Source organism: Mustela putorius, unplaced genomic scaffold, assembly GCF_011764305.1.
Source record: "Mustela putorius furo isolate JIRA1106 unplaced genomic scaffold, ASM1176430v1.1 tig00000785_pilon_pilon_pilon, whole genome shotgun sequence".
Taxonomy (NCBI): Eukaryota; Metazoa; Chordata; class Mammalia; order Carnivora; family Mustelidae; genus Mustela; species Mustela putorius.
In genome coordinates, this window is record NW_025421480.1 from 7,606,607 (window position 1) to 7,624,607 (window position 18,001).

Below are 18,001 nucleotides of genomic sequence, written 5' to 3' on the forward strand. Positions count from 1 at the left end.
ATTAAGGTCTGGATATGCTTAAACTGCACCAAAAATAAAAACAAAAAAAAACCCCTACTTTTTTCCTGCTTGTTCTTGTCTCTGTTGCTCCTGGATACCATCAGCGGCTTGATGAAAATCGAATACTGAGGGGAAAAAAACCAAATCACAATTGTTGTCAAAACAAAGGTATTACAGGAAGAGCAAAACATACTGCATTTTGAATTACTTAAGCTATAAATCCCTTAGCCTAATTTCTTCAGGACTAATCAAATGGATGCATTTTATTTCTTTAAAAAGATTTATTTATGGGGGAGGAGACAGAAAGAGGAAGGGGGGGGGCATGAGCAGGAGGGGCAAAGGGAGAGGGAGAGAGGATCTCCACCAAACTCCACGCTGAGTGTGGAGCCCGACGACCCGAGCTAAAACCACGAACTGGGACTCAACCAACTGTGACACCTGGAACCCCAAGTGTATGCGTTTTAAAAAGCAGCAGCGATGGTGGGAGCGAAGGTTTAGGTATGCCAACAGATACACGAATAGGGAAATATGCCCGATTGTTCATTCCTACTAACTGCAACCTACGTTGTGGTTTTAGGAACGGTCAGTAAGAGGGTACCGCACAATTCTATGAAGTTCAGTTTACTAAGATACCCTCTTTTCTTCAGCTTCTACCCTCCAGACATCTCTGGGTTATTCTGCCATTTCTCTCTCTCTCTCTCTCACCAGCTTCCACTGTCTCCAGCCAAAACTCTAGCCAACTAATGAGGGTGCATATTTCCACTCCTGGACATCTCAAACTCATAATTTTTAATGCAACAAAGCCATCTTTCCAAGACACAAATCTGATGTCACTACCCCCATGCCTTTAAAAGTCAATGGCTTTCTATTGCTCGAAAGAAAAAGACAGGATAATTTGATGTGGCCTCTGTGCAGAGATAATACACTCTTTCATCTGGGGCCCCCTTTCTGCCCTTGGGTCAGCCGGACAATCTGCCGTAGCCGAGGCTACAAGGCAAACCCTTCCGCCTGAATGTGCCTTTTCCTGGGCCTGGACGCACAAGCGCACTCACGCCCACATGCTCACTCTCTCTCACCAGTATTTTATGAGTCTCGGGACCATGTCAGTTAGCTTACCAGTTGATTTCCTGAGCCTACAAGTTCTCAAATATTTAACCGACTGAGTAAATAGCAACTTTATGGGACAGGCAGACCTAGAATTTGGTCTTCAAACTTTTTTATTTTAAGATTTTATTTATTTATTTGACAGAAATCACAAGTAGGCAGAGAGGCAAGCAGAGAGAGAGAGAGAGAGAGGGAGAGAGAGAGAGAGAGAGAGAGAGAAGCAGGCTCCCTGCTGAGCAGAGAGCCCCATGTGGGGCTTGATCCCAGAACCCTGGGAGCATGACCTGAGTCAAAGGCAGAGGCTTTAACCCACTGGGCCACCCAGGTGCCCCTGGTCTTCCAACTTTTAACCAAGGCTTCTTTTGTTTAAAAAAAAAAAAAAAACAAAACCTTATGGGAATATCATTTACGTACCATAAAATTCACCCACTAAGTACAACTGGATCATTTTCCCATACATTAAACCATGGCTTCTTTTTGCTAATGATTGCTACTGTACCCAGTAAGTTGAAATGTATAAATTTTAAACAGAATGACTGATATGAGGTTCCTAGAACTAGTGGTGGCATGTTTAAAAGAATTATTTGGCAATGCCAGAAAACTAATGTTGTAGTTATAGATGTTGAAACTGGGGGGAAAAAAAAATCAGGGAGATCAGACCTTAAGCCACCGTCTGATCAACCCCAGCCTCTAGGATTTGATCCTAAAGCCTTTTTTGCCCTAAGTTCCTTTTCTGAGACACGGCAGAATTGACAAGGCAGTCCTCTCCTCTGCCTGGCAAAGTTAATAAGCACAGACTAATGGGCTTCCCTAGTGGTCTCATGGGGAGTTCCAACACTTCCTACACTAGTTGATCACAATATAGAAACTAGATTTTTATTGTGTGATTTAAAATTATCCTGTAAATCACTATCTGTTCTCAGTGTCACAGAACTGGGTGACATCCTTAAACTACAGTGGCCTATCGTACACCTCAAGATATTTACAGGAATGTGCAAAGCACTATTACTTGTGATAACTCAATATTGGAAATGACTCAAAGTTTCATCCATGGTATAAATGGATAAACTGTCCCATATTCATAAAAGGGGATATACGGGGACACCTGGGTGGCTCAGTTGGTTAAGCAGCTGCCTTCGGCTCAGGTCATGATCCCAGCGTCCTGGGATCGAGTCCTACATCGATCGGGCTCCTTGCTCCGCAGGGAGCCTGCTTCTCCCTCGGACCCTGCCTGCCACTCTGTCTGCCGGTGCTCGCTCTTGCTCTCTCTCTCTGACAAATAAATAAATAAAATCTTTAAAAAAAGGGGGGGGGATATACGATTCAGCAATGAAAGTAAGACACTGCTTCATTTAATAATATGGAGGACTCGAATGGGCATACTGCTGCTGAATGGAAGTCAAGACACAACAGAATACATAAATGTGTGATTTGTATAAAATTCAAACACAAACGAAACCAATCTATGATGAGAGAACAGGGGTTACCCTTAGTGAAGGGGACTAGATAATAACTAGGAAAGGTTATCAGAGAAGCTTTTTTTTAAATGGAGATATATAGACATACAACTTTAGTTTCAGGTGCAGAACATAATGACTGGGTATTTGTCTATACAGCAAAATGACTGCCACAGTAAGTTTAGTTAACATCCAACACCATAAAAAGCCACAGATTTTTTGTGTGTGTGATGAGAACTTTTTTTTTTGTTGTTTTTCTTAACTAGGCTCCATGCCCAACGTGGGGCTTGAACTCACACCCCTGAGATCAAGACCCAAGATCGAAAGCCGGATACTCTCCTGATTGAGCCACCCAGGTACCCCATGCTGAGAACATCTAAGATCTATTATCTTAGCATCTTTCAAATAATGCCATATGGTATTATTAACTAGAGTCACCATGCTGTCCAGGACATCTCTGTGACTTTTTTACCCTGTAACTAGAAGTCTATAACTTCTGACCACCCTCGCCCGTTTTGCACACCCCTACCAACTGCCTGTTTCTGGCAGTTACCAATGTGTTCTCCCTGTCTTTGAGTCTGTGGGGTTTTGGGGTTTTCTTGCTCAGAACTGCCCGGACTATTCCACTTCTTTGTAGTTCCATACAAGTTTTACGATTGCTTGTTTTACCTCTGTGAAAAATACCACTGTAATTTTGAGAGAGATTGCACTAATCTGTAGATTCCTCTGGGTAGTACAGACATTTTAACAATACTAATTCTTCCAGTCCCTGGGCACAGAGTATCTTCCCATTTATTTGAGTCTGACTTAATTTCTTTCATCAGTGTCTTACAGCTGTCAAAGTTTAGGTCTGTCACATGCTTGACTAGCAGAGCAGCTTTTTCAGGCACGAGAAAGGTTCCGTATAACAAGGTAGTTAGTGGCGAAAGGAGTAAAATACTATGCACTTACTGGGCATTTTGCTGTATTGTGTGCTATGTTAAAAAGTTTACTTATTTCTAACAATAGCTATCATATACAATAGGAATTAATTTATTGTCATGCTCCTAATTCAGTATATACCTTATAGCCTTCCTTTCTCATCTACTTTTGAGGGGCCAGAATAGTTCTTAAGAAGCTGTTTCATTAAATTCCGACCTTGCTAGTCAGTTAGGACAAAAACTGAGATGCTGGAGGAAGCCATTTCTTTTGAAAGAGAAGACATTTTACATTAAAGTATCTGTTTTATCTTCTATGTTCAAATGAGTTACAAAGGCACATGGCAAATCACAAGTAAATGGTTGATGGAAAGCAGGTAAACCATATTTTTTAGAAGTTAATTTAGTACCTTGTCACAGAGCTAATGGTTTTTAACTTTTTTCTAGGCCCCAGGGAGCTATTAGGGAAATCAACACAATTACTTTCATAAAGCTCCGTCATGACATGGAGCCTTAATACCTCCACCAACACTGTTTTTGAGAGAACAGTTTTTGTGTGAAGTTGCGTTGAATATCTTCCATTTTCTATATTGAGGACAAAAAATGCTGCCTTAGGGACTCCGTTTAATTTTTATAAAAGATTATTATGCATGTTCAATAGGTAATTCATTAATACCATCTTTCTGGGTTATTATCATTAAGTTTTATTAACACTATTAATGTTACACCGTATGAATGTGTCCACTGTGAGCCTCAGTACCCAGAGTACCCACTTTACTGACTTCGCCCATCTCCTCAGGTCTTCTTTCCTCAAAGTGTTTTTTGGTTTTTGTTCTTTAAATTGCAGTCACTTACCGTGAGATCTACCCCCTGAACAGATTTTTAAGTCACAATACAGCACTGTTATCAACAGTCTCGGTGTTGTACTATGTGTCTCTGGAACCTATTCATTGGTCATCACCTTCAGCAGATGCTGTGAACATCATCTCCATAGTGAAATGTCCCCAGCCACTTCATCTCAAGTTATAGATTACCACCCGCCTCCTAGAGACTGCCAGATGGTCCACGACGGAGCTCCTTTCTCTTCTTGGAACTCATCGCTCCGTGCCATGGCACATTATCACATGTTCATCTCATTTATGATGTCTCCCCCTACTATACTGTAAGTTCCACTAGGAATTTTCATTGGTCTTTTCTGAATCCTTGGGGCCCACCACCATACCAGGTACCACACCAGGTCTTTCATCAGGGAATTGTTGAGTCAAAGGACAAACCACCCAACAACCTGCATTTCATATGTTTAAAAAAATTTGAAGTCTCAGCCACTTCTTTGGTCTCTTTCCCTCAACAAGGATCTCTTATACCACAAATTTTGTTATGCGTTTCAATGAGACAGGGCACAATTATAATAGATAGTTTCTTGCGTACTTGCTAAAGTATGGTAATTGTAAAAAACCGGCCAACAATGGACTCCTTCTTAGATTTCTCTGTAAGGAAACTGGCTGTTCAAAGCAAAACTATTAACACATTATAGAGCTTATTATGATGTGGACATGAAATGTAGGACAATAATGACACAAGGGACTGGAAGAGGGAAACTGAAACATTTTCTTCTAATAATCTTGGGTTATGGGGTACCTGGGTGGCTCAGTGGGTTAAACGACTGCCTTCGGTTCAGGTCATGATGCTAGAGTCCTGGGATCAAGTCCCACATCAGGCTCCCAGCTCCACAGGGAGTCTGCTTCTCACTCTGACCTTCTCGAACCCTCTCATGTTCTCTCTCACTCTCTCTTTCTCAAATGAATAAATAAAATCTTAAAAAAAAAAGCTCTGCTGGCTATATTAATATCGAAGTAAGCTTTGAGGAGTATTTGATATTAAGGAGTATTAAAGAATAAGGAGTATTACTATAGAAAAGGAGGCCATTTCATCATGATGAAAGAGTTAACTCATCAAAAATGTAAATTTAAATACACATGTAATCTACCTGAGCTTCAAAGCAAAAATTGACAAAAGTTGAAAAGAAAAATAGACAAGTCCTCAATTCTTGTTGGAGGTTTCAACATGCCTCTTTCTAGGTAACTGACAGCAAGCAGGAAAAAAATCAGCTAGGACACAGAACAACTCTACTCAAAAGAACACGCATTCTAAGTGCATGTAGAACACGAACCAAAACAGACCCTGTGCTGGGCCAGAAAACAAGTTTCAACAAATTTAAAAAGATGGAGATCATACATAAAGTATATTCTCTGCAACAAAATTAGAAATAAGAGAAATCAGAAAAATCATCCAATATTTAGAAATTTAAACATTTCTCAACTCATAGGTCAAACAGAAATCACAAAAACGTATCAAGTATTTTCTACTGAATGGAAATAAACATACAAAATGTCAATATTTGTGCAATGTAGCTAAGGCAGTGTGCAGCTTTAAATGCTCACATAAAAAAAAGAATGGTCTGAAGTCAATGATCTAGTAAGCTTCTAAAGAGGTTAGAAAAAGTGAGTAAAACATGTCAGTCCAGAACAGTTTACTTCAAAGAAGTTATTTTCTTGCTTACTGAGGCTACGCACAGACTTCCAGCCTCTGACTGTTATCTGGAGGCACGGATACTTAAAAACTTTGATGGGCTACTCTTTTTTCGCTGTTTTTTAAATACAAGCAGGCTTCATGTCCAGGGTGGAGCCCAATGTGGGACCTGAGCTGAGGTCAAGAGTCAGACCCTTCACAGACCGAGCCACCCAGGTGTCCCTACTGGTGCTGCTCTTAAATGGGGGTCAAGGCTAAAACCAGAGTAGCCACTGCCTCAGGGGACACCCGTACTTAATTACAACGGAAGAGTTTATATCAGTCCAATCTCTCTACCCAGGTTATTGTCTCGATAATTAAATATTCCATCACCTCAGATAGGAGAGTAATAGGGAAACAAACTTCAAATTTGTTAGTGGGGCTGAAATTACCTTGGGAATCCAGTTTGCTCTAACTAATCGTGGAGGAGAAGGCTACTCTGAATAAAGTCTGGACCATTGAAAAAGCTGCATTATTACATTTAAGACACAAAGAGTTCACTCATTAATTTGCCAGAGAGCAGACCTGCTTTTACATAATTAATGTGCAAATAAATATTTTGATGCGGTGTATTTTATAACAGAATTAGAGATGTCTTGTGAAATACTGCTTTTATGACTCATTTGGTTAGCTAATTCTTTCTTCAGAAATTGGTAAAATTGGGGCTAGTTAAGGACTAGGTTCCACAGAAGACCAAAAAAGAAAAAAGGAAAAAATTACTAAGATTTCATGTATTTGGAGCCCAATATATAGTCCATGCTATTTAGTATTCACTAGAATTAAAGAAAAACTGGCTACTAAATGCTACCATGTGACAAGTTTCTGACAATAAAACAGTTAAATGCGTTATGTGCCTCTTACCAATATGAGCTCTGTCAGATATGATAAGCCTTTTTTCCCAGCCTTCCAGACCTAGAGAGGAGAAAAAAGATACAGCGTATTAAACACTTTGTATAATATCTCATTTCTTTAGAAATACAATGTTTAAAAGTGTTTTTCACAGAAGTCATCACTTACACATCTTGTCTTCCATATAGGAAACATGTTAAATACGAATTTTCTCACCTGTCATTCATTATATCTACACTCATTCACTTATTCTGTCTTTTCAAATATTTTATTCTAAACAGCTCCAAATGTAAGCCAACCAAATCCACATAAAATACTTCAAAGAATCCAAAAGCAAATGGGAGGAAAAGGTCATTATTGTTAGAGGCAGGGGAGGGGTAATTAGCTGCAGAGCAGGAGGAGAATTTCAAGAAATGGGTTAATTTGGGGACCAGCACCCTTTCCCAAAAGACAATTATAAATAGGTGGGATTAAATGAAATAATAAAATGTTCTAATTCCTCCAAAGCACTATCAACCACCGACCTTACTACAGACTTATAACATAATATACACATCTCCCCGTTTAGCTGTGAATGCCTGAGAGCAGGGACCATGAATGTTCAGAGCATGGGGCCTATCATCCCATAACTGTTCAAAGAACTACTGCTGAATGAATAAATGGATCCAAATGGATATGTTTCTTTAAAGACAGTGCCTTAGTGAGCTACATGCATTCTAAGAATAAGCTGTGAGGCTCTAAACATTTTCAAAGCTAGTATCTAGATAGTAAAACTTCACTGTTAATTTTGATAATATCCAAAGATGTGTCTCGAAAAGAATTCCTTATCAAGAGGAAGTGCTAAAAGTGAAACGGGAATCTCAATCCTCCCTCTCTATTGCTGTTTCTGACATGTGAGTACGTTTTCTAAAGTTAGCTTCAGGCCTATTATAAAGAAAATATTACAAAGAGAGTAAAGCAGATTCAGCTGGTAAGACAGGCCAAAAGGAAAAAGAAAGGAGGGCAAAATTTTTAAAAGGGGATTTAGGAGAACAGAGGGCAACCTGGGAACCAGCTGACCAAATTCAAAAGTAGCCAACACCGAAGTAAAAAATGCAGAGGACAGCAGAGATGGTAGGGGGGCAGACAGGATTCCGTGCGGGCAGAGTTATTGCTACGAACACTTGAGGTTGGGTTGTTGCTTTTGAACCTGAACAAAGAACTTTCACAACATAATGAGTCTGAGTATTTTAAATAGGAGCCAAGCTAAAGGGAAACAATGCTTTTCCTCAACTGCGTATTATTTGCATGACCAAATTCCCCACGAAACCCTAGCAAGGCAGCCAAAGTGAATGTAAACAGCCTTCCAAAGACCCAAAAGAGATTACTAGGAAGGGCAGGAAATGAAGCCTTAAAACACATTTTTTTTTTTTTGAGGAGTCGGAAGTCAATACCTGTCCTAGAAGAAGCATTTCCTTCATTTGGAAGGAGGGAGGTAAACACCCCCTTTTATCCCTGGGCTCCATAACCAACACAAACAAGACTGACTGACCCGGTGTGCAAAGGGGACCTCACTGGTTTCCTGACTCAGGAAGTTAATGTTTGGTTTGGGAGATGGGGACACAGACTTGAGCACAAATGACAAAAAGAACTCGGGAATCTCTGAGTCTCACCGCCGGTGGAGAGTAACCCCAGCAGCCTACAGACACTCTACGGATGACCCAGGTGTGAAAAGTCCGGGCTTACACAATGACCGTATTATGTGTGTCTTTTGTTGGAAATACTGATTAAAATGAATACAATTTAACTGAAAAAGCTGCCCCACAGCTTTAACCAGCAATTTTAAAGTACAAGACCAAATGTTAACTTTGTCTGACATGAGATCCCAGTGCAATTTCCAAAAAACAAACTAGTCCCTAGGCAAAGTGCTCATTCTCTCCATACCTTTTCCCTTTTGGACATTTTTCTCTGCTTCCTCAAATAATCCGGGAAGATGAATTACCACACCATTTCCTAAAGAAAAGCAAACAAATCCCAACCTTAAATATCTATACTTATAATACAGACATTTACGATAACCCTCCCCTAGAATGAATAGTGTAAAAATGAAGACTTTGACAAATGGGACATCTGATCAAGGGAGTTACCACAGAAATGATTCCAGTTTTAAACAGTAGTGTAATGTAAATACATAATACATAGAATATAAAACACTAATATTACATTCAGTATAATTTGAAATTTCTTTAAAACAAAGTAAAACTGATCTTTTGAAAGAACCAAGTTGCGTCGTTCTAGGCAAATGGAACAAAGTTACAGCAGACACTAAATCAAGGCCTTTCAAATTAGGGAATCATATCCTATTACTGATGAAAAAGTTAATTTAGTGGGTTAAAAGTGATTAGCATTTTTAAAGATTAAAAACTAGACGACTGCAGATTGCATCATGTTATAAGGGTTCAGAATCGATCCACAAAACACCCCTTTTATTGCTCACTGAGCATCAGTGTTTGGAAAGCTAACCTGATGATCTAGTTTATAAAATTAAGATTGCCAATGACAGTTAAACACAAATTACTCCAAAAAGAATTAGAGTTAAAAGACAGAGTTGTAAAATAGCCAGTAAGGTATATTCCAGAAGGTACCAAGGTGAAGACTAACAAGGGATCAATGCATCATTTGAGTAGTGAGAGATGAACTCAGCTCAGATAATGAAAAATGAACACAATTATCAACTGAGGGAAGGGGGGAACACAAGTGGTTCGGTTCATACACTTACCAATGAATGCAGTAACATTTGGGTTAATTATTCCACTGGGCAAAAGATGAAAATCATATTCCACGGAATCTACAACAACTGTATGGCCGGCATTATTTCCTCCCTGAAAGTACAAGACGGGAAAATTGAACCTGACCATAAATATGACGAGTAACGTATCTCCAAAGCGAATTAATCATTTCTTCCTAAAATATCAATATAACTTAAGAAAACCCAAGTATGTATCTCCCACAAATACATATTCTTCAGAGGCTTCACGTTATTTTGGCTACCCTCTCTTCTTTCCCCATCACAGTACCCTGGAGTGGTTTCTTTTCTGACAGGAACTACGAAACTGGGGAATTCAGGTTTCTGGAATTCTGTATGACAGACATACACCCTCTTAAAAGAAAAAAATGTGAAAAAAGTACAGGGAACAATATTTTGTTCTTGGCACTCTCTAGGACATGGATAATATTTTATCTAAACGTAGAAAAGTCCCTAAATTAGGGGCACCTGGGTGGCTCAGTGGATTGGGCCTCTGCCTTCGGCTCAGGTCATGATCTCAGGGTTCTAGATGGAGCCCTGCATGGGGCTCTGTGCTCGGAGGGGAGCCTGCTTCCCCCTCTTTCTCTGCCTGCCTCTCTGCCTACTTGTGATCTCTGTCAAATAAATAAATAAAATCTAAAAAAAGAAAAGAAAAATCCCTAAATTAGAAAAGACGAATCTAACCAGTTACCCTAAGTCGATGTAAACATTTACGTAATTCCCATTGTACTCAGAGTATCAAGCAGCTCTGTGACCTGAAATTTGTATTTATCAGCTGGGAAATTTCCCAAGGAACTTTCTCAAATATTAGCTACCCCGAGACTCTAATTTTTTTAATTTATGAGTCAATCCTGTGAGTCTGTTTGGTACCAATCCCTGAATCCACTCATTTCTGGATAAAATATTATACTGGGTCAAGGTATCCCTAAGCGGAGAAACATACTATAAACCCACAGTGAAACTTCCTGAAGCTCAGGCCTAAAATGGTCAAGAAGAAGCAAGATATGAAGTTGGGTTCTAAAAATCAGGTGCACAGCAGATGGATCAAGTGACCAGATAATTTTTCTATTTTTAAGTTTAAAAAACACAGAAGAAAAACCAACCGATTATATGCCTAAACTTCTACACTTTGACAGTCACAAAAAGTTTAAAGCAAACAAACTAGGAATATATTTGCAACAAATAAAAACCTTAACATCCTGGCTGGACTTTAAAAAAATTCCAATCGAAATTACGTCCCTTGAGAATGTTTGGTTTAACTTTATCCCATGGCTATTTTTGACAAGATGAATGTTATTTATTTTTTACCAAATCAACACCAACCAGGAATCCCCACCCCCCAAAAAGCCAGAAAACAGGTCCTGCAAAGGAAAAAAAAAATCATCTAAAAAGTAAATGCCTATTTAGACTGTGTTTCGCACAGATACAAGGCAAAGAATTCCTCACTTAGAGACTAGTGTATGACAGGTGTGAAGAAGACTGCAGTGGGGACCTGAAGTCTGGAAAACAATGGGGGGATGGCAAGCAATACCTCCTTGCCCGACACACCAACAGGATCAGTGACTATTTCCTTCCTATTTATTTTTTAATACGAAATATCTGCATATAATACAGAAGGCACAGACGGGACACACAGTGACGTCTGCCTCATGCTCCTTCCTCACCCACCCTACCCGGCTCCAGGCCAGCCAGCTGCCACCAGTTTTTGCTGTCCTTCCCGAGGGAATTCTGCATAAGCGAACAGGTATTTGCATGTTGTTTTATTCCACACATACAAGTGGCAGCAAACTACATACTCCTGGGCAGCTTGTTTTTATTAAGCAGATCTGGGCACACATTCCTCACCCTGCAGCCAAAGCATCTCCTCCTTTTTAACAGCGACACTGTCCTGCTACTCATAAGGACACGGAATTTATTTACCTGGTCCCACCAAAGAGGCAGCCTGGTTGTTTGCAACCTTTTGTCGTTATAAACAATGTCACAGTACACTTCCTGGTGCACACTTTATTATTACTTCACACGTGTGCAAGCTTATCACCAATTCTGATAGACTCCCAAGATAAAAATAACTCAGGACAATTCTTACTTGTTTTGTTGGTGGTGGCGGTGATTTTTAAGATTTTATTTATCTCACAGAGACAGAGATCACAAGTAGGCAGAGAGGCAGGCAGAGAGGGGAAGGAAAGCAGGCTCCCTGCTGAGACCCTGCGATCATGACCTGAGCTGAAGGCAGAGGCTTTAACCCACTGAGCCCCCCACGCGCCCCCTTGGTTTTCAAAGAGTATCTTTTACTCTATCCCTCCTACCAATATTGGCCTTTTTATCAGGACTTTTTATGATTTAGCAAACCTCCCACAAACTTCAGGAAAAATCTTTTCAGAATATGAAGCTCATTAAAATTTCTTGAGATCCTATGAAGATGCTAAATTCTAAATTGTTGTAAATCACTAAATCTCATAAATTTTTACTAAATTGCTAAAGCATTAGTAATTTTCCACAAAAAAACCCAGTCAAGATTATTTCAGCAAAATCATTTTATTGTTTTATTTTTTGTTATTTTATTGTTTCCATCATTTGCTTAAGATTAAAAAAAAAAAAAAAAAAAAAACCACACCATAACTTTTGAGAAGACCTTTGAAGTAAGTCTCCCTAATTTACACAAAATTATTTTTATAGAGATACCAACATATATCTTTTGCTGAAACTATTATTAACTCAGTGGTGCCCAATTATGATCTTATTGTGTAACAAAACCCTACTTTGATAACATTTTACCGAGATAGGCAGCACTGGTGGCAGTAACCATAATAAAGACATGTTTCTTTCTGTGACGCAGGTGGTTGTGAACTGAGTCATTGTGACAGATGATGTTAGGGGGATAAACTGCCTTAATCTGTAAATTCTTCCAAGTTTACAGGTGGTGGTTTGGGCTAGAAAAGTTCACTGCAAAAGGCTTGAATCACTTTACTGAACTGCTGAGCTCACTCCAACATTAACCCACCCCTTCAATAACCAATGTCCTATAAGGCTTACTATCTGATTAAAATCTCATTTAAATTCTATTTTGTTGAGCAAGAAAATATGGTTAAATATACCCAGAATAACGCTAGATTATCCTATTAAGGAGCTAGGGAAGAAAAATGTAAGTGTGCTTCTTAATATAGCTGGTCATTAGTGCCCTAAGGGGAAATGGGGGTATGACAGCTTCTAATCTTAAAACACACAACCTGTAGAAAAAAGATTCTCAAGGTGAAAAAAAAAAAAAAAAAGATTCTCAAGGTGAACGGAGAAGGAGCTACTAAGGAGATTCTTACAAGGCAATCTATACATGAATTAAGTTTAGGATACAGCCATGTTTTACAAAATGCAAAGGACGAAGCTTCAAATTTGAAGTGTCTATTTAGATACTAACATAAAATATTTATATTCTATACGTGGAATATACAAAATTCACCTTGGGAGCTCAGGCATTTGTCTCCGAACATAGATTATACTGGTCCAAGGAGAGGTCACATGCGTTAGCAAACAGCAAAACAAGGTTTCGACAGGAACACCGTTGCCAACCACCGCCTCACCCACCCACCCAAGCCTTCCAGCGAATTACAAGGGCAGAGTCTGAACCACTGGTTCCACATTCGTAATCACCCTGCCTCTCCCATGAGCAACTCTATGAGCGGGTGCCAGAGTAAGCAGCAAGAACGCATATATTTAATCAGGATTAATAATTCCTGTAAGTAGCACTGGGGAGGCCAGATAACTATATAAATGTTAAGACAAAATAATTTCTTGCCTACTTTTAAGAGGAACATACCATTTGCTTTTCAATGCAAAATTTCTGCAAGACAAACTTGATAAATTATCCCTAATTTATATAGTACTAATCATGTGTTCAGGTTATCAGTTAATATAACTACCTCGTTCTGTTTTCTAAATACCCATAACTCATGATCCCAGTCACTCATGTAGCATTTAACACTTAATTATCAAAGTTGTATGTTTTATATTATGTAACTAAAAACACAGAATATTGTGGACTAGCAATTAATGTTGTTTTCCAGATCAATCAGATCAAAAGAGAAAGGTTTTTAACTATTCAAAATTTTTAATATTTTTATTTGAAATATAACTTCTCAAACCCCAAGAAACAAAAGACCAGCATGAACCCAAAGTGACCATATTACATGGCAACTTTCTTTAAAGAAAAACACAAGTTTATAATATCTTACTGATGACCAAATACCAAGAATAAATACAAATTCATTGTATTAAAGAATAAATATACAAAAAAAAAAAATCCCAATCACATCTCACGAATCACAAAACATCCCCTAATTTGGTATTTATTTTACTCATTTTCTTTGACTATTACTGTTACATCAGGATTAAATGTAAAAAAAAATTATTAAATAAGCTTTTTAATGACCAAGAAAAAAATGTCCCCATTGACAAATTAGAAGATGATGATGGGGTGAAAAAAGAAAAAAAAAAAAAAAAAGAAGGAACTAAAATTCTATGTTCTCAAAGCTTAAAAAAAAAAAAAGTCAAAGTTTCTGGTGTATACTTTTTCATTTTTTTAAACCACTACTGAGATAGTTCATTTTCATTGTTTTATAGTTAAAATAATAAAAACCTATTTAAATTCCAAACATTCCTCCCTCAAGAAAAACCCTAGGTCAAACAGTTAAGACTATTAGCAGACAATTCACAAATAATAACCCAAAACTGATATCTCCTCCTTCCGTATTTTCCTATCTGAAATTAACTCTAGTTCAGCCATACCTTTTGTGCGTTCGGTCCCATTTCTTTCCCTTCCTTCCTCCTAAACCCCTTATTTTGCAAATCATAGTAATCATTCCCTCTGGCCACAGTAATTGATCCAGACCTGGAAACTTGATCTAACCTAAGCCAGAGACAAGCTCCTCCCCTCTAGGAATTTGATTTTGAGAGCAAGGAAGGCAGTTAGTTTAGGGACACCCTGCATTGAGCGGCGGGGGCGGGGAGGCTGCCAGTTCTGGCTGCTGAGATCCCAGGAGCTGCCTTTACCTAAGGCCGCTCTGAGGACTGACCACCCAGCTCCTGCCTCAAACAAATCCCCATTTTGCTTAAGATGGTCTTTCTCCATTGCCTGCAAATAAAAGAATCCAAATGATTCACAACACAAACTAACTGCGACATAATATGTATACAGCTGGCTCTCTAAAGTTCACGTCTTGGCCTGGTGATAAACTGAATATAAAAAATTATTAACTTCCAAATCTTAATAGTTATGTAGTTCAGAACAAAACTCTCAAACAGTACAGGGATGATATAATGGTATTTAGTTATTTTGTAACTGTTCTCAGCTATGTACTTAGCAATTTGGTTTTAAGCTTAAGAAAGGTCGTTTTCTTTCCATGGCTTGAGGAACCTCTGGTTCTGAGGGAACCAGAAGCTGTCAAGCTGAACTCTAGAATTAAAGTTTGGATCAGGAAATGCTGATATGTGCAAGTTTCTAATTGAGAAGCTCCAAGGTCCAGGGGAGATTAAAAAAAAAAAGAAGAAGAAGAAGAAGAAGAAGAAAGAAAGAAAGAAAAGAAAGAAAGAAAGAAAGAAAAGTTTGGAAGGGAATGAATTGACATTGGTCTGCAAAAGTAACTACTTAGAAAAAACCCAACAACAAAAAAAGTGACTCATGCTTGTTAACTCAAGTTTGCTATTAGGTCTTCCTTTACTGCAAACTATGCTGTCTGCCCCGCCCCAATTTCCTGCTGTGATCCAGGAGTTAAAGACGCGTCCACAGCCTCCTGCAGGGTTACAAACTCCGACAATGGCATCTCTGCCAGCAACGGTAGAGGCCCAAGAGTCCAGGGCTAACAATCTCATGCACACGGCTGGGAGGCATTTCTCAGGCCACTCAGGCCTCTAAAATGGTCTATGTGTCTTCTCTTTGTCCTTTCTGCTCTGAATACATGAACACTCTATTATAATGACGGAGCTCTAAGTGAACATCTGTCAAGAACAGTGAGTGCTCTGGATTACAGCAGAGAGCCGCAATGCCTCGGACCCCACGCCTCAGAACTATTCCAGCCACCAAAACAAGGGTCCCCAATTCTGGCCTAGAGTCTTCAAGCATCTTAGAAACCTAACAATCTTTTGAGACAATGCTTATTACCTGTGCTGATTTCTTGGTAAAGAGCGGTGTCTGTTTTTCTAGGTGAAACATTTCACTATTCACCAAAACTAAAACACTTGTTAATCCACAGCAATAAAGTAATCATAAACAAGGAAGTCTGTTCTTCTTCTTTTTTTTTTTTTAAGATTTTATTTATTCATCTGAGAGAGCCAGAGAGAGACAGAACAAGCAGCAGGGAGTGGAGAGGGGGCCTGCAGCAGGCCAGGGAGTCGGAGGACCCTCAGGACTGAGCCAAAGGCAGATTTTCAACCGACTGAGCCACCCGAGTGCCCCAAGGTTGACTATACTTTATGAAAAGTTGTGTAACCGCAATTAGCTTGTGATTTCAAAGTAGCACAGGTTAAGTTACCACCAGTAAGCTGAACAATTAATCTATTCAACAGTAACCAGATACACTAGATAGGAAGAGAAAACATATACAGGGTATCTGAATTTCTTTTTTGCAAAGACATCCAAGCATACTTCTCAGTTATCTTTTAAGGCTTTAAGATACCCACTTTACATTATTACAGTTCACTTCCAGTTTCATACACAGATAAATACACATGACGAAAAGCTTTGTGGACGTTTTTAGGTCCAAATCAAGAAGCTTTTAGACTCTAGGTACCTAAATCTAATATACACACTTACTAAACCAGGGTCCCAGAAGGGAAGATCATACATGCAACCAAAAAATGCATAAACCAAAGATGTGTGATGCAGTTCTTTGTAAATGCGTGATTAAAAACTCACCTAATCATTATATTTATAAAAACATTTTCTTAAAAACACACTGAAATTAAACAGCAGATTTCAAGTAAAAAAAAAAAATTCTCATAAATAAAATGTTTCCTTTAAAAAGGTTTTAAAAAGCTTAATACCAAAAAAACCCATTTTTAAAAGACAAAATCCCATTTTTAAAAGAATTCTATTATACTGAATTAAATATAATTAAAAGTTCAATGCAAAGAACCAACCCATATTGGAGCCAAAGTAGCCCTGGGAACGGTCTACTATTTACTCTTCTCAGTTGCTGTTTGCCAGGCAAACTAAATACCTCAAAGTCCCTTTTTCCACTGGTAAAATATTCTAAATAGTTACCAAGCTTCACTTATTGGTATGTAGCTCATCGACAGGGATCTTTAGTGTCAAAATATAACAGTTCCCCAAAAGATAATAGAGTTAAATTTGTATCCAGTTATAGTAAACTATTACCTATTTTTCAATTTACCATTTCACCCTAGATTTGTTCTGGGCAACAGTCTGTTCTAAAGATAACTTAAACTTAAAATTACCCAACTAACTGATCGGTCCCACCAAAATTAAAGGAAAAAAAAATTGACCAGATACCACTGAGATGACGTCATTATTTAAAAATTTACGCCTCAAAAGTAGAGAAAATATATTTTTTAAATAATTATAGATCACCTATACTTTTATATACTACTGTACCATTACATGCAAATGAGAGGATTTATAGATCATGTATATCAATAGAATAGGCTTAAATAGTGAACAACTTGGGACATCCTCATTCAACTTTCAGATCTACTACCCTCAGCAGGCAAAAACTATTTACTAGAATTACACGGCATTCGACTATGCTAAGGAAATACACACAGATACAAATATCAGTTATCTATTTTCAGGCAGATACAAGAGATAAGACTTTAGTATAATCTACTAAAGCCTTTGAACATAATGGCACAATATAGTAAGTATTACTTAAAATACCAAGTAACAAGTATTAATTCAATAAATGCTGGGGATTCCACCTTAAAATCATGCCATCACTCAGTTAACTTGTCCAAGGAGATGTTAAAATAGTCTACAAGAAAGGGTTAAGCTTCTGGTTTCAAAAAAATTTCTAGAGGTGATCCAGTCACCTAATAAGTATTTGTGGAGTATTTACTTCCTCTCTGCCTCACAGAGCACTTGATGCTATGGAAAAAGACAACAACAAAGAATTAAGTCCTCTTTTTGAGAAAACTTCTAGCAGGGAAAACAAAGAAATCCAAGAAAGCAAGATTTAACCAAGTACACCACACATTGGTATACAATTCTGTACTTGGGAAATACTATGAACCCAAACAAACAAAAACAAAAAACAAAAACAACTCATAGTCAGGGGCACAGAAAACAGCAATTATTTTAAACCTGGAAGAATGAC

The 18,001-nt window shown here is 38.4% G+C and overlaps 1 protein-coding gene across 2 annotated transcripts in view; it reads right to left on the bottom strand.

Moving 5' to 3' along the window:
- Positions 1-18,001, bottom strand: part of ADSS2 (adenylosuccinate synthase 2) — a 35,009-nt gene that overhangs the window by 13,101 nt on the left and 3,907 nt on the right. The window contains exons 1-5 of one of the 2 annotated variants that reach the window (XM_045084663.1): positions 14,460-14,559; positions 9,654-9,756; positions 8,819-8,887; positions 6,908-6,958; positions 59-125 (exon numbers count right to left, since the gene is read on the bottom strand). In XM_045084663.1, coding sequence (XP_044940598.1) covers positions 59-125; positions 6,908-6,958; positions 8,819-8,887; positions 9,654-9,756; positions 14,460-14,480 — 311 coding nt within the window. In that variant the 5' untranslated portion in view covers positions 14,481-14,559. Of the gene's footprint in view, positions 1-58; positions 126-6,907; positions 6,959-8,818; positions 8,888-9,653; positions 9,757-14,459; positions 14,560-18,001 lie in introns of those variants that run through there. The other variant, XM_004756800.3, reaches the window with a different exon arrangement.